The sequence below is a fragment of the Calonectris borealis genome, chromosome 1 (genome assembly GCF_964195595.1).
Source record: "Calonectris borealis chromosome 1, bCalBor7.hap1.2, whole genome shotgun sequence".
In the NCBI taxonomy this organism is placed as follows: Eukaryota; Metazoa; Chordata; class Aves; order Procellariiformes; family Procellariidae; genus Calonectris; species Calonectris borealis.
The window spans coordinates 75,588,003-75,615,131 of NC_134312.1; the positions used below are offsets into that span (position 1 = coordinate 75,588,003).

The 27,129-nt window shown below is 42.1% G+C and overlaps 1 protein-coding gene across 1 annotated transcript; it reads right to left on the minus strand.

Moving 5' to 3' along the window:
• LMNTD1 (lamin tail domain containing 1) lies at positions 1 to 26,546 on the minus strand. The gene is made up of 8 exons (XM_075164404.1): positions 26,489 to 26,546; positions 22,248 to 22,455; positions 14,569 to 14,755; positions 11,995 to 12,114; positions 10,478 to 10,695; positions 9,754 to 9,926; positions 3,027 to 3,121; positions 1 to 21 (listed from the first exon to the last, which is right to left on the minus strand). Exons 1-8 carry the CDS (start codon positions 26,544 to 26,546, stop codon positions 1 to 3), a joined length of 1,080 nt encoding a protein of 359 aa, XP_075020505.1.
• Positions 26,547 to 27,129: the final 583 nt, after the last annotated feature.

Here is a 27,129-nt window from a genome sequence, read left to right on the forward strand (position 1 = left end):
CTAGATATGCATTTCCTCCTCCTAGAGAAAAGTAAAATTGTAGCACATATTAAGATGTGAATATCCGTCTGAGATGGGCTGAACTGGGGAGGCAGATGGCATCCTCAGATGTGCGTTTTTTCTAAGTGAATTTTTAAAGCCTATGGTCATTGCAAGCTTCCTCACCCCATCCCAACACGGTACTTCCATCTTGCTTCAGAAATGCCTCCTCCTGGAGCCAGAGGGGCCAGATGTTAGTCCTTTCCCACTCCATTTTTGCTTGTCTATTAAGATAGTAAACCAAGGGAACCCATTTATTGTGTTGGCAAATACTGTCCATTGGGAATTGGAAGGAAGCTCACAGTTCCTCTCAATATCAGATAGCCACTCAGTACCAATATGAGATGCATTTCATTGGGAAACCAGGAGCTTAATGTCATTATTAAGTTATCTGAGCTCAGTTCATACTCGCAGATATTCCTCTACAATTAATATATCGTAGAGGACATGTTTATACTTTGTGAAAGTGTTTATTAAAGTGGTCTGTATGGGAAAACTTACTAGTATAGTTATACCACTGAGGTCACAGGGATTTAACTGCCTCTATAGATATTCCATTCAAAATAAGGGGGATTTTTTTTTCTTGTTTAGCTTATGTCATTTTGAAAGTGAAACAGATTAAGCCAGAAAAAGAGCGTTCTAGTTTGGAATAAGACTATCCGTATAGTATGCATTCAGTGATTTAATTTTACCTATTCCAGTTTCTCACGTTGAAACTACCTTTATATGGAACCAAAACTTTTGAGTCATCTGTCTCTGTTGTCTCTCAGAATCTCATGTCTACTATGTGGTTTCATGACTGAGAAGTTAGGACTACATTATGATTGTTTCGATAAGAACATAAGACCATAGTGAGTCAAAAGTCCTTACACCCAAATGTTGTCTTAATAATCATCATTTTTACAGCACTACAAATGCATATAGCATTTGGGAAAATCATTAACAATTGTCTATAAAAATCACTAGCAGTAAAATATATAAAACTATCTTTATTCTATAAGGCAATTAGCATGTGGATTTGCTTGTATATGAGAGGCCACACTGCAAAACTACACTTGAGTTACCGTGTCTTCACGGGTGCTGTAGGCACCTCACTTTCAGAAGCACGTCCCACAGTCCTTTAAGCTGCAGTAAACTGAGCTGCTCTGTTATTTCTTACCCTGTGCAAGAACTTATAGATCTGCACCTCTCTATCTCAGCTGGTTTGGACACCTCTTCATGGCAAAATGGCGAAGTGGCCAGCCCAAATGAGAGCTTCTCTTGGGATTTAAGCTAGTGCTCTTGACAATCTGGCTTGACTGAAAGCATAACTCTATCAGGTAAAAGGATTTTGTAAGGAATATCTGAATGAAAGCTTGACTTGGCTGTGAAGCAGACATATTTTTAGGACTCCGCAGCACAGCTGTGACACCAGGGTTTAATGACTTGCTACAAGTCAGCTACGTTAGTGTTAAGCCAATCTTTTAACATACTGTAATCTGAAGTATTCTTTTAAATCTCTTTTGCTGAAAATAAAGCAAACAGCCTTGTTTTCATTGGCTCCAAGAGAACTGTGTGCCCAGAGTTAGTTACTGCTGATAACACTGCAGGTCACAGGATGAGCTGTTTTCTGAGCCGTGAAATTTTCAGTGCGAATCGGCATCAAGCCCATAGTGCTAAGGGCTTCCTCCCCATGAAGCTGTAAAATGTCACATAGTTGTCTTTGGCTATTGCAGTAGTTCCACTAAACCCTGACTATCATGTAGCAAACCTAGAGATTAGAAAGCAAGTTACTTGGTCAGGGTTTTCTCGAGTGTTCAGGTCATTTTAATTCAGCAAGTTTCTCAGGAACTGTGGGATTCTTAATCAAAAAGCATTTAATCTAGTGTCACTAAGAAAAATGCTAATTCATTGCACTTCTAAAGGGCCTCTCATCTAACGATAGAAAAGCCTTTTTACAAACGCTGCTTGACTCACACTGTCCCTAGGAGATACGTGTTATTACTATAATTCTACGTAAGACAAAACACTGTAGCACTGATGTATTTATTTGTTTAAGTCTGTACCTGGGCAAAGAGCTCCACTTCACGTATACAGTGAGCAGACAGGCACAAGCAATAATCCTCCAGTTTCTTTTCTTCTTTATTTCTACCTGGTGTAGATAGGCTAACTATTCTTTTTCTTCTCATTACTTAGACATATATATAAATGCATATAGCAGTTTGGACAACATTAACCGTTGTAAGTAACATCAATACATATTGCACATTTTAATAATTATGGCAATAATAATAAGCTGTATATATAAGTTGTTTGATGGACAAAATCCATCAATTCTTATAGCTTTTGTAACAGAACCTATGAAGTAGAGATAGGAAATTGGAATGATATTTAACGTGTCGCCAGACATTTCCAACATCTGCATATCTAATTATATAATTATAATTATATAGAGAGAATTATATAGAGAAAATATTCTGCATTACAATGAATCATGCAACTGATCTTAAGTAAAATCAAACAAGCAACCCCTGGGGACGAGTCTAGAAATCAAGAAAGAGGAACTTGCAACAACTCAAGTTTGAGGGTCTACATATTTACGTAGGAGGGCTTCATTACAGACCTCAGATTCTAGGTCTTTAGGTAGGGTAGTGCAAGCAAAAGACTCTTCAAATAGATTAAAAAATATGTCTGGGTGTGCACTTAAACCTTCTTTTCCTAGAAGGAATAGTGTAAATAGATTCCAACTTAAAGCAAACCCAAGATGCAAACATAAAGTTCTCTAGACGTAGAAGCATGTAGCTATGCTCTAGTTGCAGTGCCTGAATCCAGATGCTTTGTATTTGTGGTCTGGCATAGGTTCTTCTCACAGAAAGATGACTAAAAGAATCCAATAAAATAAAGAAATTCTTGTATTCCGAATTGTGGGTTTTTTTAAACTCTACTGTTCTTTTCTTTGTTTTTTCATTTGTTTATTTTGAAAACAGAATTGTAGCAACTCTACTCACCCCTGCTGACCGAGTAGGCCTTCTTCTGCCTTCCCCACTCGCACAGCTGGGAACTGAAGGATTTTTCTTCCGGCTAGTTCCTGCATACAGAGTGCCTGTTGATGACAACAGTTGTTATTTCCACATACCTACTTTAAAAAGAAAGTGAGTTTAGGAAGCAAGCACACTAACAAGAAAAACTCTCTGTTTCCTCTGACCTTGTGGAAGAACATTTTAAATAAAAGCCACATTGGGATAAATATACGATCACATGCAAGGTCACAAAGCTGTGCTTTACTTTAAAGGATCAAACCCTCTTTTGCAGACTTTCGGTTGAATTACATTTCAGGAAGCATTGGTTGGCCAAAATCACAGTTGCGCTGGCTGCCCATGAACAGCATGTACTTCTCCAAACCCTTAGCAGCCTCTGAATGGAGATCACATTATTTTCTTCCTCACTGTCACTTTCCCTCTACCTGATGCTCTCAGATTATTGCCTTATACCACCTCCACAAGTCTCACTGCAAAAATCATCATGTCTTTGGCTCCCTGTTTTCACTGCCTGCAGTTCTCCATAAATTCCTGGCAGGGAGGGAACAAGCTTTTTCACTCCTTGACCCTGGATTTCTGTCAGTTCCTTGAGCTGCGTTCAAACCTAATCTCAGCCCTGGACATACTTTTACCATAGAATCAGCTTTTAAATGACTCCACATTTCTACTGACATGAACACCACCTTTAAGCAAGTTCACTTGGAGATTTCGTAAGTGCTGGGTATTGTTATTACATGAGAGCAATTTTCAGAAGTGAATCTGTGCACTTCATTTTATCACTCCATTATATGACTCGGTCACAGACCATATGCTGTAATAGGCGACAAGAAGATAAAGGGCCATCCTTAGTCATGGTTTCTTGAAGGTCAGGTTGTTCTGCCAAAATTAACCAGGAGATAATTGCTTTTTCACAGGCCAACCTGACACTTGCAACCACAGTTTCCCCATCGCGATCAGCTTGCAAGAGAAGCAAAGGGCAATAAATGTACTTTTCATTCAGACAGCTCTGCTGATATTTCCGGGGGATGTGTATGCTTAGAAGTGTTCACATCTCAAAGGCACTGCAGCTCTCCAGATCTTCCTCTCAGTGGCAACCGGAGTTTGCAAGTGCCAAATGTGTTAGCGCATCTCAGCATGGTGACGATGTTTTGTCTGGAAAGTGAACACCAAGCAGGTCGGCGCTACTGACTTTCTGAGGCAGTTCACAGGACAGCCTGCTACACACACCCTACTGTCACCTCTGGTCACCCACATCAAAAGGGGCAGAGGTATCTGGGTTTCTTACAGTCTAAAGAAAGCCTCTTATTGAACGCCACCTCCCCTCTCTCTCAACAGAACCATGGATAAATCTTCAATTTGTTTTCAGTGGCACTTAAGTATTCATAATGTAATTTATTTGACTATGATGAAAGGAGGTGAGTTGAAAGAGCTGTGCTTGTTTATATTATTTGAAGACGTGGGCAATAATCTTTAATTCCTTTCACAATTTCCATATTTGGCCACAGAGAATTATTATTTATCCCCTTGATTTTCCCAAGTCTTTCCCTCCTCCAAAATTCTAGGTCAGAATAACCTGTTGTTTTTTTTCCTGGAGCACCGAAAATATACAAATGCACTTTACATCAGCAGTTTTAAGCAGTAAACAACAAACAGATATGGAAATAATTTTGACAGACTGGCATCCTGCCTGGCAGGTAGGGAAACGCAGTGTCAGGTCATAAGATATCATGGCTGAGAAAGCAGTAATAAAGAAACCAGAATTACTGTGTTTCTCAAAAAGTGGATGGTACAGCATTTGGTACCTAATAAACAAAGTCAAGATATTTTGATAGCATTCTGCCACCAGAGTGGTCTCCTTTTCTGGACCATCCTTTTCCTCACCACCGCAGAACCTTGGAATTCCAGATAAATAATCTGCATCAGCGAGAAACTGAAAAGTTATTTTAAGATTTTGAAGGCTACAGAAGAACTTAAGCTGGCAGAGGGCACATAAATGCACACAGAGGTGCAGACTACTGGAGCACCTGGCCGTCAGCCAGAGTGAATGACGCTGTGTTGAGCAAGCTGGGATGCTTCGCTTTGTGTCTTAGTAATGATAGGAACCGTTCATTGATCCACACTGGCCAATTGATCTACTGGAGAAAGCAGCTGACAGTCTCTTACCATGGGACATCATTGTAATATCGTTTGACCTCTTTCTACTCAAAAAGTGCATCTGTGTGTTTGTATAACATAATTTATAACAACCGATGTAATTGCTTGGTCTTGTCCATAATATGTCAGCGCCCTACAAGAAAGGAGATGAATCTGCAAACATTTCTCCCTGCTAACTGGAAATTACCTGGGCAGTCCTGTAGACTACGGAAGTCCTTGGGACAAGTCAAGAGAGCAAATGCATCATGATATGATATGAATGTATCTCTTCTCATTCAAGTTTCAATTTCTGGGACAAAACCCATGAGAACCAGTGGGAAGACCATAAAGCTAACAGGCTTGATGCGCTTGCTAGAGAAGAGAGTGGTAGGAATTGGCTCCTTTTCACTGACAATGTGTGCTAAATATGTTCCTTGTCTGCAGGTTCAATTTGCCACTGCAAGCTTAATTAGCGTTCCTCAGCAACGGGGAAACATTCTGATTGACAAAACGCATTGGTTTTGGCTGAGGCTTCAAAGTGTTCTCTTCAAATATGCTCCACGGTTATTTTTAAACTCCTTGCAAAATTCACAGCTGAGCATTTTGATTCAGAGTGAAATTCATCAACAACAAGAACAAAAAAATGCCATCATCAGAGTGATGCATTTCTGAAGAAAATAGGAGGCAGGAGCTCAGCTCGAACTTTGTGACCTATGGCAGTAGCAGCATTTCCCCTCCTATCTCTCAGTCTGAGAAGAAAATGGGGATACTTGGGTGAAGAGGAAACCAAACAGACAGTTCAACAATTAATAAAAAAGACTATAAAGATAGCGAGAAATGACGTGAAACCATTTTTAGATAACTTGCGAGGTCTTTCGTTGTCAGCAGCAAAGAAAACCATTCAGAAGAGCTTCAGGAGGGACTCAGAAGGCAAAGTGGACAAACAGCAAGGCGCCAGTTAAAATGTCATATGGACGGGTATGTGCTGAAAGGAGCAGCCACCACATACCCTACCACCGTCTTCTCAACTGCAACAACTCAAAAGTGAAGCCAAAGGAGTCACTGGAACCGGGTAGTGAAAATCCTGTTCTGTAGCAGCTAGAAAGGTAAAACGCTGAGCTGCATGAGGAGAGGAGAGGCAAAGAGTTCTCAAAACACAATCATGCTACTAAACACACTTCGTGGACTGCTGCTATTAACACCCCCCCCCGAAAGACACTGAAAAGATAATGTTTGATTATTATAGAGGAGAGCTAGGAGCTAGACAGGATACAACAGATGTATGAGAAACTAAATACTTCAAGCTAATAAGTAAATACCATCAATCAGTATAATCTGTGAGGCCCATCTCTTTGCAGTTTTGAGTGGGCCTTTGCACTTCTGAAATATGAGCATATACTAAACTGATTTTTAAAAGCAAAACTAAGTATCTAAGAGGAAAACGCAAAAATACTTTGAATCACTGATTTGATTCAAAGGCGTTAACCTAACTTTGCTGTTATAGCGTTAGGAAAATAACTATCCGTATTTAAAGATAATAGTGATTAAATGTGTGTTTGCAGAGGAAAACAAATAAGTTAACAATACTGACTTCTGTAAGTCTCTGATATTATGGAGTATTTATGAACAAGTTGAAGAGTCCTTACTGAATAGGGAAGCTTTCTTGGACCAGAACCTAAGCAAGACTGCATTTATGCATATTGCTGGGGACCCCAGTTGTTCATGTCAGTTATAAGCCTGCTAGTTAAAAAATTTTAAGCAAGGAAAGAAAAATAAAAAAGAAAAAAAGAAAGTAGTCATACATTTCAAAATCATCATTCCATCATATATTTGAAAATCATCATTCCACCACCATCAGTAATAATGTCTAGCGGCATACTTGTATAAATGTGCCTAAAGCACTTGTAATTTTTGCGTTGTAATAAAATAAGAATGATGCTTACATCTCTCTATATATTCGTTTCTGGAAAAATCTGGCAGTAATATCTTCTACACATGAATATTTATCAGAGGAAAATAACGGTTATACCCATATTTAATTTTTAATCTGAGATCTTGGATATTATTAACTTTCCTGGCAGTATTAAGAGGAATAATTTCATAATTCAGTAGTGAAAAGAACTGCAAATGAACCATAAGTAAATAGAGCTGAATTATCTTTTGCAAAGATCTGAGAAAGAGAGACTGAGGGTATCCAGGCTGCATGTGAAAACCTACAGAAAATCAGATACATTTAATGCATGACAGACCACCTTGCTTTGAGTTCTGCCTTCAGAGTTCCCACGCTCAGGAAATAAATTTGCAGGCAGGCCCTGTCCCTGTGCCTTCGGCCCTGGGTCCTGGAACAACGTGATTGCATTACAGTCTCAGAGGTGTTTTGTTTTGGTTTCATATTGCTTGCTTTATTGAAAAAGTTTTTAGTCTTAGTTGCAAGGAAAAAATCTTGAAAACTGAAACCAAACGTAGCTCGTGGCACTGACCTCCATCTGCGGAGATGTGGCAAAGATGGGAATGTAGGAAAGAGGACTGCGTGCAGCAAACTCCCTTTGGCTTGGGAGAAGTACTGGGGGATGTCCTGCATGTGTCCATAGCTCTTTGGGTCTGAGGAGGAGGGCACCCGTGGAGCGGAGTTGCCACTCCCCCGCCTCGCTGTGCTCAGGTTCACATCATGGAGCACTATCAAGTGCACAAGCTGGCTTCCTCTTGAATGAAACCGAGCCAGAAGATGTCCTGCGGAGTCAAACCTCAAGCACCCTGGCTGGTAGGTACCAAGCAGGTATTCAGACGGAAATCACTTTGTGCAGTCCAATGGTGGGCTTGAGTGGGCTACACAGAGCCCGGGGAAGTTTCATACCCAAAAAGGACCTACACCGTGCAGAGGCAGGTGGCCCCTCATCGCCCATTGTACCAGCCTAGAGCTGGGACAAAGTGAATCACCTTTGAAGTGTGTACAGGGTGGACGCCAGGTCTGCAGCACCAAGGGGTTTGCTCTACAGACCTGCGCCTATTTGTCCACAGCATCTGCTCATGTGAACACAACCTCTGATGCCACCAGCAGCCCCTCTTGGCTGGTGCCGATTCCCTTTCTGTCCCCAGCTTTTCCCTGCCCAGGAAACCAGCAGAACAGATATGGGGGACCCAGCTCTGCAGAAGACCAGAGTGACACAGAACAAGACAAACTAAGTTTTAGCAAATTAGACAAACCAGGATTACACAAAATAGCCACCCAGTAGCTGATGCTACCAGTGATTAAGACAGAGCAGGAAACCATGAAATTAGGTCTATTACAACTGACTCCATCAGGATTTAATCTGCTTTGCCTGGATTTAACAGTTGAGAAGGATCTTCCTGACAGTCCTCCCTGGCTGCAGGATTACTATTTGTGTGTGTAAAGATAAGCAGGTGCATAAACGCTTTCCAGGCTCAAGCTGAAAAGTTTTTCCTAGGCTGGCACACCTAGAAATGGGGGAAAACTCCTGACAACTGCGCAGTCACCTATCCACGCCAGTCACAGAGTGACCTCCTTAGTATATTCAAATAATTTGTCCAGTCTGTTTTAAATGTTCACTAAAGAAAGAATGAGTGTTACAAAGCGCTCTTCAGGAGCTGGATACCTACTTTAAAATTAATGGCAGCTGAACACTTAAAACTTGCCAGTGGTTTAAAATACTAAGTGGAGCAACGAGCACAACTGGAAGACTATATTATACATCATTAAAACTCCTTTTTATTTACATATTCAGCCTAAGCCTTCCTGTGTTTCACTTGGTCCTATTCCTTCTAGTTCTGCTTCCTGGATCTAAGACTGTTTCCTCTCTTGCTGTGATGCTTGAAACCCCTCGCACAATGATCACCTTGCTTGTCCAACACAGATTTATGTCTCTTTAATCTTCATGAATCAATCTCTTCAGACGCTTTTTCACTCTGTCATCCCCCGCTGAACTCTTTCCAGTGTGTCAATAGCTTTCTGGGTTTGACGTACCCAAATTACACACTGACTTTCTCACAACTGCCTATTTAACAATTCACGGCCAATATAAGAGTCTCTTTCTCTTACTGATTCCTAATATTTTGTTTCATTTCCTAAATGCATCGGTATTAGTAACAATAGCCTCCTCACATCTTACCAACATACGCAGTTCTATAGAGCAGTGGTCTTCCAGGGGGAATGCAAGACAACGCATTGGGGTGTGGGAAGAAAATATTTTTGTAATATTAATAAATAAAATTAAATTTTAAAATACTTTAAAAATAGTATTTTTTCACCTTTATCTCATCCTTTTAAATTTCTATTTGTGTGTATGTTTTATAATGTACATAATATATTATTGCAGTAGTAAAAGTATATAATTTACAAATAAATAAGTGCACATATATTGGGAGTGCGTGTTCAAAAATTTTTTACTGATGGGGTGCACAATTAAAAAAGTTTGCACATCACTGCTATAGAAGTAAGAGGTGGTAACATATATGTATTTTAAGTCCTAAGCTATTTATGTCAGAAAATCCACCCTGTTGCCACTGTGCATGCTACAGCATATACTGCATCTGCTGTTGAACTCACCTGGCACAGGGTCAGGCCGTGATGACTGACACCGGGACTGCCTGCACAAACTGCTGCCGTCATTCCCCATGGTTAATGGTCTAACCAAAGAAAAGTGAGGGTGTGTGGGAGAGTCTGGACTTTGGCACCAGGCACTCTGATTAGGGAAAAGGGATGCAGAGGTCTTTTTTTCCCTGTAAGTAGAAATTCAATTAAGTTTACTGTGTGTATTTCACACGTTTTGCACATGCATATATGTGCACAGGATATAAAAATATGTATATTGTATTTATTACTGCATTATTTATTGTATTGCATTATCATATTTATCGTATTTTGCATAGATTTACTGTGTTTACTGCACACATACATTAAATTTATGCGACATACCTAACAAAGAGCACACATATTTGACACATTCTGCATTTAGCTGTAGGTGGAAGAACTGCAAGTTCTATATTGTTTGATATATCATATTACAATTTACCATTTGCCATTGGTTATAATTCTGCCACACTTGAACTCTTTGCGCTGAATTTTTACATAATTTCTCCCTGCTTGAGCAAAAGTGATTTAGCCATTTTTAAGAACAAAGCTGTCTGAAGGTTAAGGTTAATTCTTATTTTCAAAATTCCAAAGCTTTGCAAAAATTGCTTACCAAGATGCTCATTTAAAAGTGTTCAGTTACAGAGCCAGTCTGGCACAATGCTGTAATTACAGAGTACACTCAATGAACATCAGATACCTTTTAATGAAGCTTTGTCTTTTTTTTCCTGTTTGCCTTGGGTCAGCCGTCTTCCACTCTGTATCAGTTATTGTGAATTCCTGTTCCTTTTCCCATCCCTCTTTTTGCTTTGTTGTTGAGAAAGTTGGTATAACCATGTTCTCAATGTTTTCACTTTGCTCCTTCGCCACCCATCCTTGCCTTCTGTTCCAATAGAGAGGAGTGCACCAAGCTACAACCTGAAAAAACCCAACATATCACTGCTTATTTATATTCTGCATTTTTTCATCAAAATAATTGTTTGTTGTAGACAAACCAGGAAGGGCTAAAAGGGTAGGCGCTCCAATGTATTTCTGAGTCATCTATCATTTGAAAGATAAATACTTACGGCAACCACCAAGTTCCAGATTTTTTTCTTTGGTCTTTAAAATCCATTTCCAGTCTTTAAATATATTTAAGGTAGATTCATCATCTAAGAGTCTTGAAATTCCACTGCTCCAATTAAGTAAATCAGAAAAGAAGGTAAGAAAAGAGGACATGACAACTCTGCAAGTATGTCAAAGGCTGCTGAAGGAAGAAAAAGCAAACTGTTCTCCATGTCCACAGTGGATAGGACGAGAAGGAAAGGACTAAAACTGAGGCAGAAAAAGTTCAGTTTAGGCACTAGGAAAGCTTTTCTAAGCATATAGAGGGTGAGGCACTAAAGCAGATTGCCTGGGGACATGGTGGAGTCTCTGTTACTGAAGGTCTTCCAGAACTACCTAGGCAAGCCACAGCCAGGAGCAATCCTGGCAGAGGTAATTATGGCTCAAGTTCCCTTTCAGCCTCTGATTCCCTGGCACTGATGTAATAGCAAATATGGCCAAATGGAGCTAGAAGAGGAGTAAATGTGAAAAGGTGAGACCAAAAGTCAACATTCACTTAACAATTTGTAAGGTGTAAATTATGCTACCTTGGGGAAGCTGTGTAACTTACACTGTTTATGAAAATCACAGGTCTTTTCCATATTGTCACTGGGTCAAGTTTGTCTAGCTAAAAATGACCAAAACCATAGTTGCCACTGGACAACTGTAGGGTAAAAAATGATCTCGGGCTCTTTCTTATCCCCAAGTCAACAGAAGTTTGCCCAATAGAATTCAACACAGTTTCCAATCTGACGGCAGTTACTAATGGGCAGCCATGGGCTGAATAGTCCTGAGCATAGCTGGATCTTTCATGGCTGAAGCACAGTGGAAGAGGACAGTGGGCTGGCAGTTCACACTTGTGGAGCCCCTACTTCCATCACTGTGAGGATGTTAGCCTTTCGTTCAACAAGTGGTGTCATCAATTTACTGTTTTTCTTCAGTCCTTCAGAGCCTAATAATTAACACCCACACTGAAGCAAGGTTAACAGAGAGAGATCACAGCTTTGCTATGTTTGGATTGCTCGTGCTTGATTCTACAGGGAGTTTAACAATATGATCCTAAACCTCTGAAGGAAGTCCAGTGATAGAGCTGTCTGGGTAAGGAAATGCGGTGATTTTGCTCAGGGCACTTACTTGACCGCTAGGCTCACAGAGAATGGTAGCACAGTCAAGGCTTGTCCTAAATCTCTCCAGGTCCTTCCAAAGAAAATCTGAGGGAGGTTTGTGAAGCACTTTAGCATCTGCTGCCCAAACCTGCAAAGGTCAAGCAGTCATTAGATTAAAGAAAAAATGGCTCCTGGGTATTTATACAATATAAGAACTCAGTAAAACCATCAGGTTTTCCTTTTCCTTTTTGACTTTTGTAACACTGGTTGCCATTTGATCTGTGAAATCAAAGCTGAAAGAACTATATTTCAAGACTCACAGCTTAGTTATAGTGATTATTTTCAAGTACCTCTCCTGTGGATTAACAGAGATTAGCAAAGGCACATTTTTCGAGGTGTGATAGTAAATCCTGGGCTTTTTGGTCTGGCTTGCTGAGAGCAAGATTAAAAATAGGCAGTTTCCTTTATTTTCTGAATTACCAGGGGAAATCTGGAAGAGATCTGTGATACCAGCTTTAAAATGCCAGTCTCTGCTTGATTCTGAATTCCCTCTGTTCAGGGAGAAGATGTCCCTGCTGGGGACTAGAAATTTTTTGTACTTTTATCCTCATACAAAGGATTTAACAACGTTGTGCTTTATATATAAAGTGAACACAATTATCTGTGACCTTTATCACTAACACGGTAGCAAACGGACCGGTTATGAAAACATTTCTCTTACATAAGACAACCACAACACGCTTTTGCAAACAGTCTTCCTAAAGGATTTGGCATTTGCCATCTGTGAGAAAATGGCTTCAGCCACTTCCTGGGAGCCAAAACAATTCTCATTTAATTTTAAAAAAGTGTCTTGAAAAAAATAAAATGCTCTTTTCCAAAAGTGCTCACCATATGGCACTCTGCCAAGGTGTATTTGTGGTTTTTCCACACATACACCAGAAGACAGCATCAACTGTGGCTCTTCTGGGCCCCCGCCAACTTGCATTTCCCGTTTTCTTTAAGAGGGCTCACGCAGGGCTGCTTGGTGATGAACATGGATTTTGTCTCCTTTTATTCTGGGAGACCTCAATTTTCATCTCAAAAAAAGAAACAAGCACTGGTGGTAAAAGAGGCTTCACTCAAAAAAAGAAACAAGCACTGGTGGTAAAAGAGGCTTCAGGCCATATTCCAACCATCTACACTGGCATCTAACTTGAGCATTTTGCTTTGCTTCACCTGTTGCTCTCACAGGGAGCTGGGGCCTGGAAGTCCTGCCTAGCTGTCTGTCTGACACAGACCCTATTGTGCATGGATTTTAGATGCAAGAGTTGGCAGCCTGAATACGACCCTTTTGAAATTAATAAACCAGCAGAAATTTTCTGCTTGCGTATGCTGGAGGTGGTGGACCTTCTACCTCAGCCAGTTGTTCACCCAAGAGCCCTTTAATGATAATAGGAACAGCAACCTTGGCGATGACTTCAGCACTGATCAGAGCCCTTCAGAAAGGTCTGCTTTTGGGGTGGGTGGGAATGGTTGGCGTGTCAAAGCCAACTAAGAGGAAACTGCAAAGTGTCTTTCAGCCAGCTAAGCAGCCAGCATCTTTACCCAGTATAGCAGAAGCTGTGCCCGCTCTGAGTGTGGTTACATCCCAGAGGTTGCTGGAGGCCACGTGCAGACACCAGCAGACGTTCCTCAGCTACACCTACAACTGAGCCTTGGCAACATTTAGTTCACACGTTCAAGCCTTTTTCATTACCACGGATATCAGATGCATATATTTGTTAATTTCTATTTAAAGCTTTTCTGGGGTATGATGAAGCCATCTGACTCTTTGCATCTTAGATCCTACCTACCTCTCTAACTCTTATTCAAACTGGCAAAAAGATACATCTGAACCAGGTGGAGGGGAGGTCATTTTTGAAGAGCAGCAGCCCATGCACTGAATTTTTAACGTATAGTTCTGGCACGACATCAAAGAAGAGCACATCATTATCTTCCTTTTACAGAATAGGAAACTAAGGGACAGTGTCATCATTTTGCCTGAAGTCATCCAAGGCAAAGCCAGGAACAGAGCCCCATTGCCAGAACAGGGGTTCATGGCTTTTCTGCTGGATAACAGCTGTCCTCAGATAGCGGGCACAGTCTGGAAAGCAACATCATTTTCCTTCTTATTTTCAGTTGAGACCCTACTATAGTGATACCTCAGACTATACACAAAACCATATTAATTGCTTCAGTAGCAACACATAAAACTCATTTCCTTTCCAGTTCTATTATTTGTGGGTTTCTGATCCAAGGTTCACACCCTCTGTTGGCAAACACTGGCACAACTCAATATTCTGACAGCATGCTTTTTATGGGAGCAATGGTTGGAAAAAGGAATGTGTCAAACAAGGACTTTCCAGGATAGCTTCCCATTGCTGGGCAACATGAAAGGCTGGATGTGTCATGCAAATGCCAGGCTTGTACTGATAATGGACATTAGCAGCTTCTTCTGAATTCATCATTATTTGTGTGTTAGTCTTTCTGAAAATACAGACCTAAGTTTGACTCTGTACCGTAAGGCTAAGAGTGTACCCTAGTCTGCCAGCTGAGAAAACGCACTCAAACCCCCCACACTCACTGTCACGGTGGAGTTGGGCCCCATCCTGGTCTCGGGGGGAAACCGAAATACAGCCACTGGTTGACCTTGGATGTCCTGCTTCAAGAGATAATCCCCAATGCTTTCCTCTTTTTCAGGGGCACAGTTCAGGATCTTTACAAAACGACCGCCTGGATCAACTTCAGCAATTTTCAAATTTCCAATAGCACTGAAAGAACAGAAGTTGATTTGAAAGTGTAAAAGCATTGCTTAATTGAAAAAATACATGTCAGTAATTGATGGTAAGTAAACGTACCACAGCCAGAATATTTACAGCACTGCCATTCTACTTTTTATGCAGTGCCTTTTAATGCAAATTTCATTTGCATTGAAATTAGTATATTGTATTTCTCTTCCACACTTAGGTAGCATCCATTACCATCGGAAAATAAAGGATTCTTTGTGGGGCAAAAAGTCATCAGTACAGCATTTGAATTTGTTTTTGTCTAAATCTATATACAACCTCTAAGTCTGCCGTGGGTATTTAGCCTAGTGTGATTAGTTGGAGTTGTGTTGCTGACTCCCTTCGTAAGTTTAGCAAATTCTTCCCGTCCATGAGTATACCTTTCTCCTCCTGCCTCTCATTGTTTTTTCCTTCCTGGAGAAAGACAAATCTTCATTATTAACACTGTATTATTAACTCAGAGAGACTCCATGCTACAAGACTGAGATTTCATCCCTCCCTTGTTTCAGAACGACAGCAAAGCGGGGTCTGTTTTGCATCTGCAGTAAGATCAGGGACTTCTTGCGTGAGCAGGAGAACACTCAATCTCCCTTAAGCACTGGAAAACAAATTTATCACTTGAGTGTTCCTTTAAGTAGCGCACATGCCAAGGGAGCACTTTTAAACACTCAGTCCCAGACTGTAATACTCATCATAGGTCTTATTAGACAGGTTGTGAATGAAGTTTAAGAATCATTCAGCTTTTGATGCGGCATCTACTGCAATAAATTTCATTAGTTAGCACGGGTGCAGTGTCTTTTCTGTCTTCTGTGCGTGTAATGCTTTTGCCCTTGCCACATTCATCTTGTTCCAGTAAGTTTAAGTCATAGACCTCTGTGTGTATAGCAAAGGTTGACCCAACAGCCCAAACAGCCTATGTGCTTGCTTAACATAGCCAAATCCTCATCGACAATGTGACAAATACTGCCCACCCACCCCAAATAATTCAGCAGTGTGTGCAGCAATGAGTCACACTTGCTCACGACAGCCGGGCTGCCTCCAGGCTGCCGCTGGCATTGATAGATTTGGAAGCAGAGCTGAGGGGAACTGCCCCCTCCCTGGCCGGAGAAGACATGCACAGCGAATATAACACTTGGCTGCCTCTCCTCTGCCTTCCTGCAAACTTTGGGAACTCCAGAGCATCCCTCCTCCCACTCAGTTCTGGTCTATTTGTGCTTCACATCAGCAAGGAGAGACCTGGAGACAGCTTACCAGAGATGCAGAGCCTCAGAGGGCTTTGGCAGCACAGCCAGGCTGAGGGGCTCCTCACCTTCAGACTCTCCCCCTCTTTTGGCTGCTTGCTTTCATCTGGCTGCCACAGTTTGGCACGTTTCTCCTTCCTCATAAGACCACCCTCTAAGCTGGATCGCTGAAATAACCCAGCATAAAAGGTTTTGGGGGGACATTATTTTAACCTGAGCCTTTTTGTCAGTGTCTGCAAGCTGCTGTATCAGCGCAGCTGAAGGGGTGGACAGCTGTGCTTAAAAACTTTGCATACTGCTGATGCAGAGAATGATCCTTCGCGATCCCTCGGTTTGTAAGTCATCATTTACGCATGCAGTATACATCCAGATGTAAAATGCTGTGACTCAAAACCACAGTTGCCTCCTACATCGCCACAGTCCCGGAGCTCCAACAGTGGCCTAGGACTCCACTGGGCTCTAAAAAGAGAATGACACCAGCAACAAAGAGAAATCCCTGACATTTTTACCCTCTGGAAGGGTGTAGAGCCAGTTAAGTCAATGGCAGAAGACTTTTGGACCATACTGAAGGCAAAGATCTTTCTGATCTCCCATTTCTCTCTATCTGTGCAAGGAAAATGAAGGAAAAGTTTTGGGTGCCAAAATGTATCTAGGAGGAGGACAGGAAAAAGCAGATGGGGAAAGAGACCTCCTAAAATGGTCTTAAAAGGTTATTTTTATGATGTAACATTGTAAACAGCAGAATCCTGGTTGATAATGGAGTGAATAATGAGGGTCTAGGGTAGTGTGACTTTCCCTAAACAAGACCTCAGGTTTAACCCAGTGAAGCCAGGGAGACTTGGGAACATAAAATGCGGCTGACGGGGGTTTTTGATACAACACACAGGACTGGTAAAGGAGCAAATGATAGGACACAGGAATTTGGTGTTGGAAGCTGCTGAAGCATGCAGCGCGGAGCTGCCAGCTTGCATCCAGGCAATCCACTGCCTCACAGCTGTGCTAGCTGAAGGAAGAAGTCAAGTCCAAAGCTGCAAGGGTTAAACAGCAAGGTTAGCTCAACCATGCCTAAGAGTGAATCCGGCAAGAGCTGTTTGTGATAAAGATCATCCTTCAATCTCAAATGGTACTGAATCAATTGGGCAGTGTCCTGTGCCAGCTCAAAGAGCACAGTACTTTCGATGGGCATGGGATGGGAATGCATCATCATGCAATTCTCCTTCCAGGCATGAAAATACAGCCTCCTTCTGTGGACAACTCCCAGTACCTAGAAGAGCCTAGGAGGAGCTGTTAGTTCTTCATGATCCTGCTCTGGGTGGGATTCCCAAGGTAATAGCTCTCTGGCATCTCCCTTTTGTTCGCAGGAGAAGACATCCACAGCTCCCCTGACTCAGCCTAGGATTAACAGCGATCTTTATTCTCTGCCTGTACTGCCCAAACAGAGCTTCTAAGTCAAGAGCCCCTTCTTTGTTAACACATGTAAATCTAAAACAACTCCTTAAGAATCAATTTTTCAGTTTTTCATATAGGTATGGGGTATGCACATAGAAAAAGAGAGGAGAGGAAGAAACGAAGAAATGAAGGAGAGCAGGCAGGTCCAAACCTGACACCAGGGACCTTGACTCCTGTCACCACAAAACTTAAGCGCTGGTATAATTCCCCTCACTTTACTTATAAGAGAAAGTGAAGCGCTCGCTCTCACACACACACTCCCTCACACTCTTTCCTGCTCTTTTCCTCAGAGACTTCTATCTTTAGTTGGTCATCCTTGCTGTACATTTCTTTAAATTGTAATTGGATAATCTTCCAGATTTTGGGAGATCCCTTTGTCAGAGGAGTTTCTGGGGATATATTCTCAACTTGATGAAATTGAGAGTGACTAAATTAACAAAGGACTGACTAAAGATAAGATTGTTTGTTTGTACTGGAAATCTTGTTTTACCAGCAACTGTTTTTAAGGAATCTTATAACAAAATACTTATGCTTTATACATTCATGTTCTGGTATATTATTTTCTGCCAAACAAGGTTCTGAATTTATGAATATCATGACCTATGTGTATGTCTCATTGGAAATTTGGACCTTGGCCTGCGCACTTCTTACCCTCGACCCTACATATCCCAAATGTATAGGCACCATTTGAACTAATTCCCCCAAGTCCATTTGATTTTTGCACTCTAAGCGTATATGCGGTTCTTAGTTCCATGCAAAAGCCCTACACGTAACGTAAGGGAGGGAGACAGCGGGGAAAGTGAGACCTGCAGGACTTCTCTAAGAACTTGTACAGCCAGCTAGCTGGTGGATGGCAACAGACTTTTGTGAGTTTAAATGAGGGAATAACATCTCTAAGGAGATGTTCACTGAAGGCTTCAAAGCTTTTTTTAGCAAGTTAGTTTACCTTTCAAAATACTGGATCGGCTCCTGTGAGACAGGAGCTAAAGTGCTAAAGTGCATGGAGGAGAGGTTGGTGTGCATTGACACTGTAGTTTCTTCTGCTATGTGCTAATATTCACTGGTGGAACAGAATCCAAAATTTTCTATAATGTACGTAACGCTGAGGGGAGAAAAAATAGCGCTCTTGGGAGCACAGGGTGCATCAGCCACGGACCTGTCACCTGCCAGTAGGACACCATTTGAACTGCTCCTCTCTGAGCTGGTAGAGATAGAAACAGCGCATTTTGAGTAGAAAATATGCCAAGAATTCAAGTTTTTCTAAGCTCTTAAGTCTTAAAGAAAGGCACAGATTGATACTATTATTATGTTGGGAAAGGCATATTTCCAGAAGTACAAATCTATTTATTTTTATACCAACTATACTTGAGGGATAGGACAGGAAAAGTCCTGGCAGAAGGCTCAGATCTTTCTTCGTGAAAGCTGAGAAATGTTGCATGCATAGTAGCTGTATGCAAGTATAGACCAGAAATGGCAAGGTTCAGCTGAGATCCCAAGTGCTTTTACACATCAGGGATTAAACTTTACTCATCCTCAGTATGTAGTGCACTTGCACTTAGTACAAAATAGGTATTGATGATTTTCAATAGCCATGCACAAAATTTCAAGTATCAGTGTCTATTTTTCTTGTTTTCTGCAAAACAGCCACCCCAAAATACAGCAGATTTAACACTGCTCAGGTGCAAAAATCAGGGCAAGGTTCAGGGTGACATTCACATTGAACACACAAAATGGCTATCTCTAAGCATCAGTGCCAGGACACGTATGACAATACTATCACCCTCCTTGCACACAGCTGATAGCTGAAAATCCTGATGCAGTGAAGTCTGATGCAGCTGAAAATCCTGATGCCTCAACTCCCATCCATTTCTCGGTACGACATTCTTTAACAATGTAATTAAATCTAATTAAACATATAACCTTCAAGGTGCTTTAAGTATGTTCACATATTCTGTGAACATGGATGTAAATTAAAGCAAATGGATGTAAATTAAACTCAATTATAAACAAAACCCCCCAAATATCCTAGCTGGCCAAAACCACGTATTTCTACTATGTTTGTGTATACTTGTACTGTGGCTTCACAATAAATCAGATCAAGTCATAATACTCATCAACTTTCTATAGAAGCATTACTAAACTATGTTTTCATACTGTGTACACTCAAAGGATGTTGTATAATGCAATACCAAATTAAAACATTAGGTATTGTGTACTCAATGTTATTTTATTTACTTAATGAGTATAACAAGAAAAGGTATACTTTAAATTCAAACTGAGTGGAGTAAAAAAAACGGCTAGTGTGCGGGCATGGTGGAATACCGTAATAGTAATGAATCAAATGAGAATTAAAAGAATTGCTTAATTTATGCATTTAACAAGTTTAACCACACACAAAGCAAACTGTCATCGCCTTTCACTCTTTATCTTCAACAATTAGCAGAGCTAATGACTTCTTTTGCCTTCTATATGAGACAAGATGTCATTCAATCCCCACTGGAAAACAGTTCACACAACACAAAGAAATGCATAAAGGGGAAGGTGATCTCTTTTATCTCCTAATGTTTATCTGGAGTTATTCTCCCCAAGCCCAGTCAAACAGTATGGCATATCTCATTATTTGGAAACAGCTTTAGAGCTCTGAACACAACTGGAGCTTTCGTGCTGGCTTTCAAAGGTATCTTTTCTTGGCTCTCCCTATAATGTCCCGAGAATTACACAGATCTCTTTATGGAAACATATGCAAGGAGCACCATGGGTTTACAAAGACTAAGTCCATGAGAAAAATGCATATAAAGTCGACAGAACTACAAAATGAATGAGAGCAGGCAGAGCAGCAGGCATCAAAGAGCTGGGAGTCAGGAAAGCATTTGATAAAGTGCCTCTCAAAATATTATCTCCCATTGGCTTAGACATAAATACTGTCACAGGAACTGTCTGAAGGACTGCAAACAAGGAATAATAATAGGCAAGGGGCTGTGTCTCATATGTTCCCTATAGCGACAACGGGTAGCTCTCATTGCACGGAGCATCTCCGCTTGTGATGTGCGAGGGGGGATAAAACAGCTGGTTAATAAAATATGTAGATAACATTAAGTTGAGAGGAGAGGGTTGGGGAACACAAATGAGAGCAAGAGAAAGAATACAAAGAGCCCTAGAGAGCTTAGAAATATGGGCAGGAAATAAGTGAGATGGAGCTCTTGGAAAATGGTACACTAATTTATCAGGGGGGAAATAGCATTCACTGGAGGGAAAAGTATGGAGAGCAATAACACTGAAAGAAGGCTAGGAGAAAGCCAATGATGCATTCACAATTTGACAGAACAAAAAAGGCTGTTACAATTTTATGGCACTGTCCTTGTGGAGTAGGGAGCACAGAGCGGAAGGTTCCCTTTGTGCAGCTGTGGAGAGGGGAAGCTGGAAATACTGATCCTGATGTTCACATGCACCAGTGCCTGATGTGACCAGCCTTCACTGACTATAAGAAAATTCTTCCTAGTTCCTCCTAGGAGTAAATGCAGGTAAATAGAGTTCTTCCTCTTCTAATACAGGCAACATGGAGTTCATCCACTCCTCACATCTTGGCCTGAGGCACCAAACATGCAACCTCATCCATGATGCTTTGTTTTGTTTTAAGTACTACTCTGCTAGAAACTCTGGATTTAGGCTGGCATGAGACCAGAATAAAATGTATTGGGTTCATTTTAAGATGTCTCATCACCAGAAAAATATTTGCAATTAACAAGGCATTATAGAAGGGTATAAAAATTATCAGGGATCCAGGGGCTAATTTGTGGGGAAAAAAATGTAAAAGAGCTAAAATGCTTGTCTTCAACAGATAGTCACAGGGACATGCGTTACAAGAATGGTTAGGGCAGGTGGGTGGAAAATCCCAAAAAGGCAAAGGCTTTATGCAGCTGAACTATCACCAATGAAGTATCATTATAAAAGGAAAAATCTAGGTTGAGTATTGTGACAGCAATCTTAGCAATAAGCATGTGCAGGCCTATCCACTGAACAACGCGGTAGGAAATAGTCTGTAGGAGACAGTGTCCACACAGGGGCTAGCCTGAAAACTGGAGATGTCAATTGTCGTCATTTCTCTGAAGGAGACAGATCCAAGATAACGGAAACCAGCTGAGGATCTGTTTTGATAGGTCATTCCCTACCTTTAGCATACCTTTAGTATATGTGAAGCTAAATTAAAGATGGCAAATGCCTTTTTGGGACCAGGAGACCTGGAGCTTCTCCAGGAGACAACACTTTATTTTTTTAATGGGATTTCTAGGTGGGTGTAAACCAGTTCACTCCTTTGGCTGCCTGTCACTGCCTCAAATAGCTTCATGCAGCCCACATGGTGGGACCCTCCGAAGTCCCCTGCAATATCAGTTCTGCTCTTGGATTCAAAACTGGGTGCGATCAGTTGAAGACGAGGCCAAACCAGCCATGAGATACAGTGTTTCTGCTCCTTTTTTGGAGTGCCTTCACAAGGGAGGTATCTTCGAAGGCCTGGGCAGAATGTATTAACAAACATTGAAAGGGACATGGTGAATGAAGGATGATTTACCCTTTCTGAGGGTGAAGTCCAATTTGGGGGCAGTTGTCCATAAAGCAATAAGTGAGATCGTTACATTTCAAAGCCTTTGATGTTCTCCAGTATCCTCCTGGATAATGACTCAGCCTCTTATCAAGAGTCTTGTGTTTCGAAGCTCCTCTAAAGGAGATACTACAGCAAACACCATTCCCTACAAAAATAACATGAAGGAAATCTCCAACTGTGCCTGTACCTGGATGCAGACTCTTGGTAGTCCTCATAAGCAGAATGTGTCCTTCCATGATTATCCATGTATCCAAGGCTCCAGGCAATCTTCCCTGAGTCAGTGAACAAAGGGCTGAAACAGTCCTGGAGCTGTCCTGACACCATCATTGAAAGGCTAAGGTTTCTTGACAGAGCAGAGTTCCAGTTTGGTATTTCAATATCATCTTTGGGCTGAGCTGATGAGCAAGCAAAACACAAAGACACTGAGTTATGCAATATTAACAGAAAGACAACTTATGAGAAACAAATTTTTTTTTTGGTAACAAAAATGGAACATAATTTCCTCTTTGCCTCTAATTGCAAAGCGATGCTTAGCAAATGCTCCTCTCAAAGTGTTAAACCCATGGCTATAAAATACAGCACAGCTGGTAAATTGAGTGTTTTCTTACTGACATGTAGATTTATTACCTCATTGGAATTACCTTGGGTAACGAAAAAACAATAAATTATGCCATCAGTGGTATAATTGTCATCCTGCAATTTCAGTGCTGTTAGACGGCATAGCATCAGCTGTGAGCAGATAACGAATATATTAAGGCTCCCTTCCAATAACAAAATGAAAGTGATAACATCTCCTAATCCCCTTTTTGTTCCCCTTTTCAAATATAAGTGTCCAAGAGGGACTATGCGGGACTCCCCGACCCGGCAAAGGCAGAGAGAAACCAGAGAGAGGGAACAAGCCCCGCGACCTCGTCTTTCACCAGGAAAATTTCTCTCGTCTCCCACATCAAAGTCTCCCCAACAAACTAAATCCTTTTCAGTGCCTGTTTCTCAGACTATACATTTCAGATTTCCTTCAATATTTCGAGTATTGTACGAGACTCACTCCACCAGGCTGTCTATCTCTAATCAGATCTGGTGGGGCAGCCTAAATTTTGGGGGGGAAGATGTATCCCTCAGCTCATCTTAGCTCTGAAATGACTGGAGCACAAATCAGCTTCGCTTGGGTGAGTGTCTGGGTCAGACAGCACCACTGCAATGCAGATTAGCTTCACCAGCTCCCTAAGAGCGTTGTCTACAGTGTTACTTTTTTCCATATGAGTTTTTTTAAATTACAAAAAACCAGGGTGTTAAAAATTCTGTAGACCCTTCTCCCTGTGCATTTCATCGTGTCATGGTGGTGGCACAGCAGCAGGCATTCTTCCAGCGTCATTCGTAATCCCCTCCCTTGGGATACCCAGGGAAGCACCGCTGCAGCCCTGGGACAGCGGTGCTGGCTCACCTGCCTGTGTTAAACAGGCAGTTAGTGGCAGCCAAGCGTAATAGCGCAGGGGTAAGAAGGAGGTGAAACGCTACGGTGCAAGCGGTCTAAAGAGAAAGCTACAGCTGGCGTACAGCTTAACGGAATGTGACTTTGGTTGAGGATGAACCGAAGTGGGAAACATTAAAGAATGGCATTAGGGGTTTTGGCAGCAGAGAAACAGCACAAGGAGCAATGAGCTCCCTAAGCTGGGAACTAGAAACGCTGGGCTTTGTTTTTCTGAGCTGGAGCCTTTGCTAGATCAAACACTCAGAGCGGCAGCCGAACTGGCAGCCGCAGGGTGAACAGACTGTGTTGAAGCTGCTTTTCACTGATGTGTCAACAAGCCAGTCTGTTCCTGAGATCAGACTGATGGTTGCTGTTGGCATCCTTAAAAGGGGCTTTTGGGGAGCCTCTAGGAGGGGCCCTGGCACTGTTGAAATTCAGCGGGATCAAATGACCAATTCCCTTGTGCTCCTTTGGAAACTACACTCAGCAGGGAAAATGCTATAGGGGAAGCCTCCAGAAGAGCATCTCTTGGGCAGACAAACCCTCCTCTCCTGTGGCACCCTGAACTCCGGGAAACCCCATCTCCATCAGTCATTAAGCTGCCTTAACTAGTTCACCCTGTAGGCTCTCCCTTCCTTTTTTTGTGCCATTTTACTGTGTCATGCCACAGCAAGGGTTATCTATACCCCAAAATTCGTAGTGGAGTGCTTAGAAAGCTCTCCTAAGAGAGAAGAGGCTCTGAGTCCAAACTCACCCTATCCAAATCAGGGCAATGATTTTAATCACAGTTTTCCACTTAGGGGGCTGGATTAACTTCCAGGCAATGGTGTGGAGGGAGAAGGGGTCTGTCAACAAATCCTGCTGTCTAACATGCTTCATCGTTCACCGATACACATACGGGAAACAGGAGGAAAGGACTTGAGGCTAGTGGCTAGCTCATACTCCAAAGGGTGGAACAGCAGAGGCCCACTGCTTTCCACCTACCTACCCTGTATCACATGTATAAACATGCTCAAATTTGTTTGAAAGTGGGTCATTAACTAAAGACACAACTGAGAGGACAGACAAACGTGAGCACGCACTCACACACACACAGAGGCAGGTCACATCAGCCTCTTTTCCCTAGAAGACTGGGCCATTAAAACATTTTCACAACTTCTTTTTCCATTCAGACAGCTGTTTATGGCAGGAGGACATACACTTCTTTCGGAGAGCAGTTAGATGGGGGTTTTTCGTCGTTTTCTAATACCTAGGGTGAAATCCATCTTGATTCATCAATACCTTGGAGAGGATCAACACTGCACCCTTGGAAAAGGAATGTCACCCTCTCCCAACCCTGGGGCAGACATGTGCTGCTAGAATAAGCTGCAGCTGCTCCCTCCCAAGCTCTTCATTACAGCGCTTCACCAAAGCTAAGTGTTTTGATTTGGTTCAATAGGCAGGAATTAAACATTTCAACTGAAGAACGTCCAAGCATTTTGTTTAGGGCAAATGAAACATCTCAACCTTTCCAAACACGCTGCTCCCTGAGCAGCTGAATTAATGAAGCCTGGTTTCTAATGACTTTTTCCCTTCATTCTGCTTCCCCATCCCCCTGCCCTGGCATCATGTGGGTTCTCTGGTGGCTAATAAATGGGAAGGAGCGAAGGACATATCAACCTTTTCTTCAATAGGAGCACTAACAGTATCTCTCATGCCTGACTGTCAATTTTCAGAAAACCTGTAGGACCTTGTCCCTGAGGACACTATCCCCATGCCAACCTGGGAGGGAGAAACTGGTCCATGTATTCCAAAGTTACTAAGGTTAGAAAAATGGGTGCATAGGCACACAGATCAGTAGCTAGGTACCACAAGAATAAAAAATCCAATTTTTGTTTGTTTTCCCCAAAATGTCAGTGTTTCCATTTTTATCATTGTGCAGGTCTAAACCAAATGCCAAAATATCAGAATTTCCCACTGACTAGAAACTCTAGTCATAGCTGCGTTTCAAGAGCTGTGCTGCATCCCCTTTTTCACAGGATGTTGAGCAAACCCTCTAATATGATTAACATTGTCGCTCTAGTCTGTGTTGAAGTAACTAAAGAGCATTTAAAAATCATCGGGACAAATATGCTCACCATAGAGGCATGTAACAGAGATTTGCCCTCCTTCTCTCACGAGCCTCCCTCGCACAGAACAGCACTCACACAAATCCCCACCCTGCACCAGTTTCTTCTTGGACTTGCCACATCTCTGTGGCAGCCAAAAAGATCCGGTGGCCAAGTGCAAAGCCTGGGCCTTTGCCCCATCAGCAGCACCCTGCTGCAAGACCCCTGGTGTCACTGCCCTCTGTCTCACAACGCAACGCTGGAGAAAATGACACGTGGAGGGAGGCAGGGGGTGCAGAACCTCTGCTGGCATCGGGGCTGCTCTCATCCCTGGCTGTGATTTGGAAACAATCACAACCCCTGCAACAGGGAAGAGCTGGATGCTCACTGTTCAGCAGCTTATTCCGGGCCAGTCACGGCTCCCAGAACATGTACACACAGCTTGCCACGAACCTCCTCCAGGCATCCATGCACTGTTTGGAGCACAGTCGCAGATTTTTCTACATGGGAGGGCTAAGCCTACTATAACTTAAGGCATGAAAATAAAAGGTTCTTTTTACATCTTGAGTCCTTATTGCGGCTATACCTGTTGTGAAACACAAGGAAATAAGAACACTTAGTCCAGGGAACACAGGCATATTCTCTACCACCTGAGGCCTCACCTGCCACTCTCATGTTTGGAGACATGATCAGTCCCAGCCCGAGAGTGGGATGTGAAATGGGATGTGGGCTGCTCCATTCCATTTGTTGAAATATAACCAAAGCCTCCTCTCAAGCGATAGGGTTATATTTTCATACTGTGTGCATATGGACAAATAAAGTGCTGTGTTTTTCTCTCCTAAATACAAGGCAGTCAAGTGTCCAGAGGCTTACCTATGGCTCTCCTTTGCGAAGCCTGAGTCAGGCCAGAAGATCGTGCCAGACTGGGCATCTCTGTGGTCCCCATGACAGAGGCAGGATGAGATAAACCCACAAAGGACATGTCTGAAGAATACATTGACCCATCTGCTGTGGAGCTTGAAGTGATGGAGCCTCTGACCGATAGCTCAGAAGACAGCTGGGAGGATGTCATCTCTGTGCTGTACAAAACAATGACCCTTTAGTAATTTGTCAAGAAAATGATCTTTAAAACTAGACCAAAGCATACACTGGTCTCTTTCTCTACTAAATAAATGAGAGCAGAATCTTACGTGGGGACAAGTCACATCAATGTTAATCCAGAGAATGATATCCCAACCTCTTCCTTATTTTAAAGTGGACACAGTCCTAGCTGAGCAATACTGCATCGCCAGACAGCCACAAACCTATCTTCAGCTCTGAGCAATATGCTTGTACCCTCTAATGTGTCTGCATGCTGGGTTGACTATTTGTCACATCCTGCCATCTGAGCAGGTCCATATCTGTGATGAGATCTTTGCGTTCTTGTAGGCTACCAAAGCTGTCAGATTGTGGTGGCTTTGGGCTGAAATCTGTAACTCTAATTCGCTTCTGCATGCCACCATGGGCAGGAGCAG

Excerpts from the sequence above, each read along its gene's own strand:
- LMNTD1 (XM_075164404.1), bottom strand. The coding sequence starts at position 26,546 with ATGCCCAGTCTGGCACGATCTTCTGGCCTGACTCAGGCTTCGCAAAGG. Across the intron at positions 12,115-14,568 it reads GGCCCAACTCCACCGTGACA|GTTTGGGCAGCAGATGCTAA; the intron begins GTGAGTGTGGGG and ends TGACCTTTGCAG. Across the intron at positions 9,927-10,477 it reads AGACAAAGCTTCATTAAAAG|GGAAAAAAAGACCTCTGCAT; the intron begins GTATCTGATGTT and ends TTCTACTTACAG.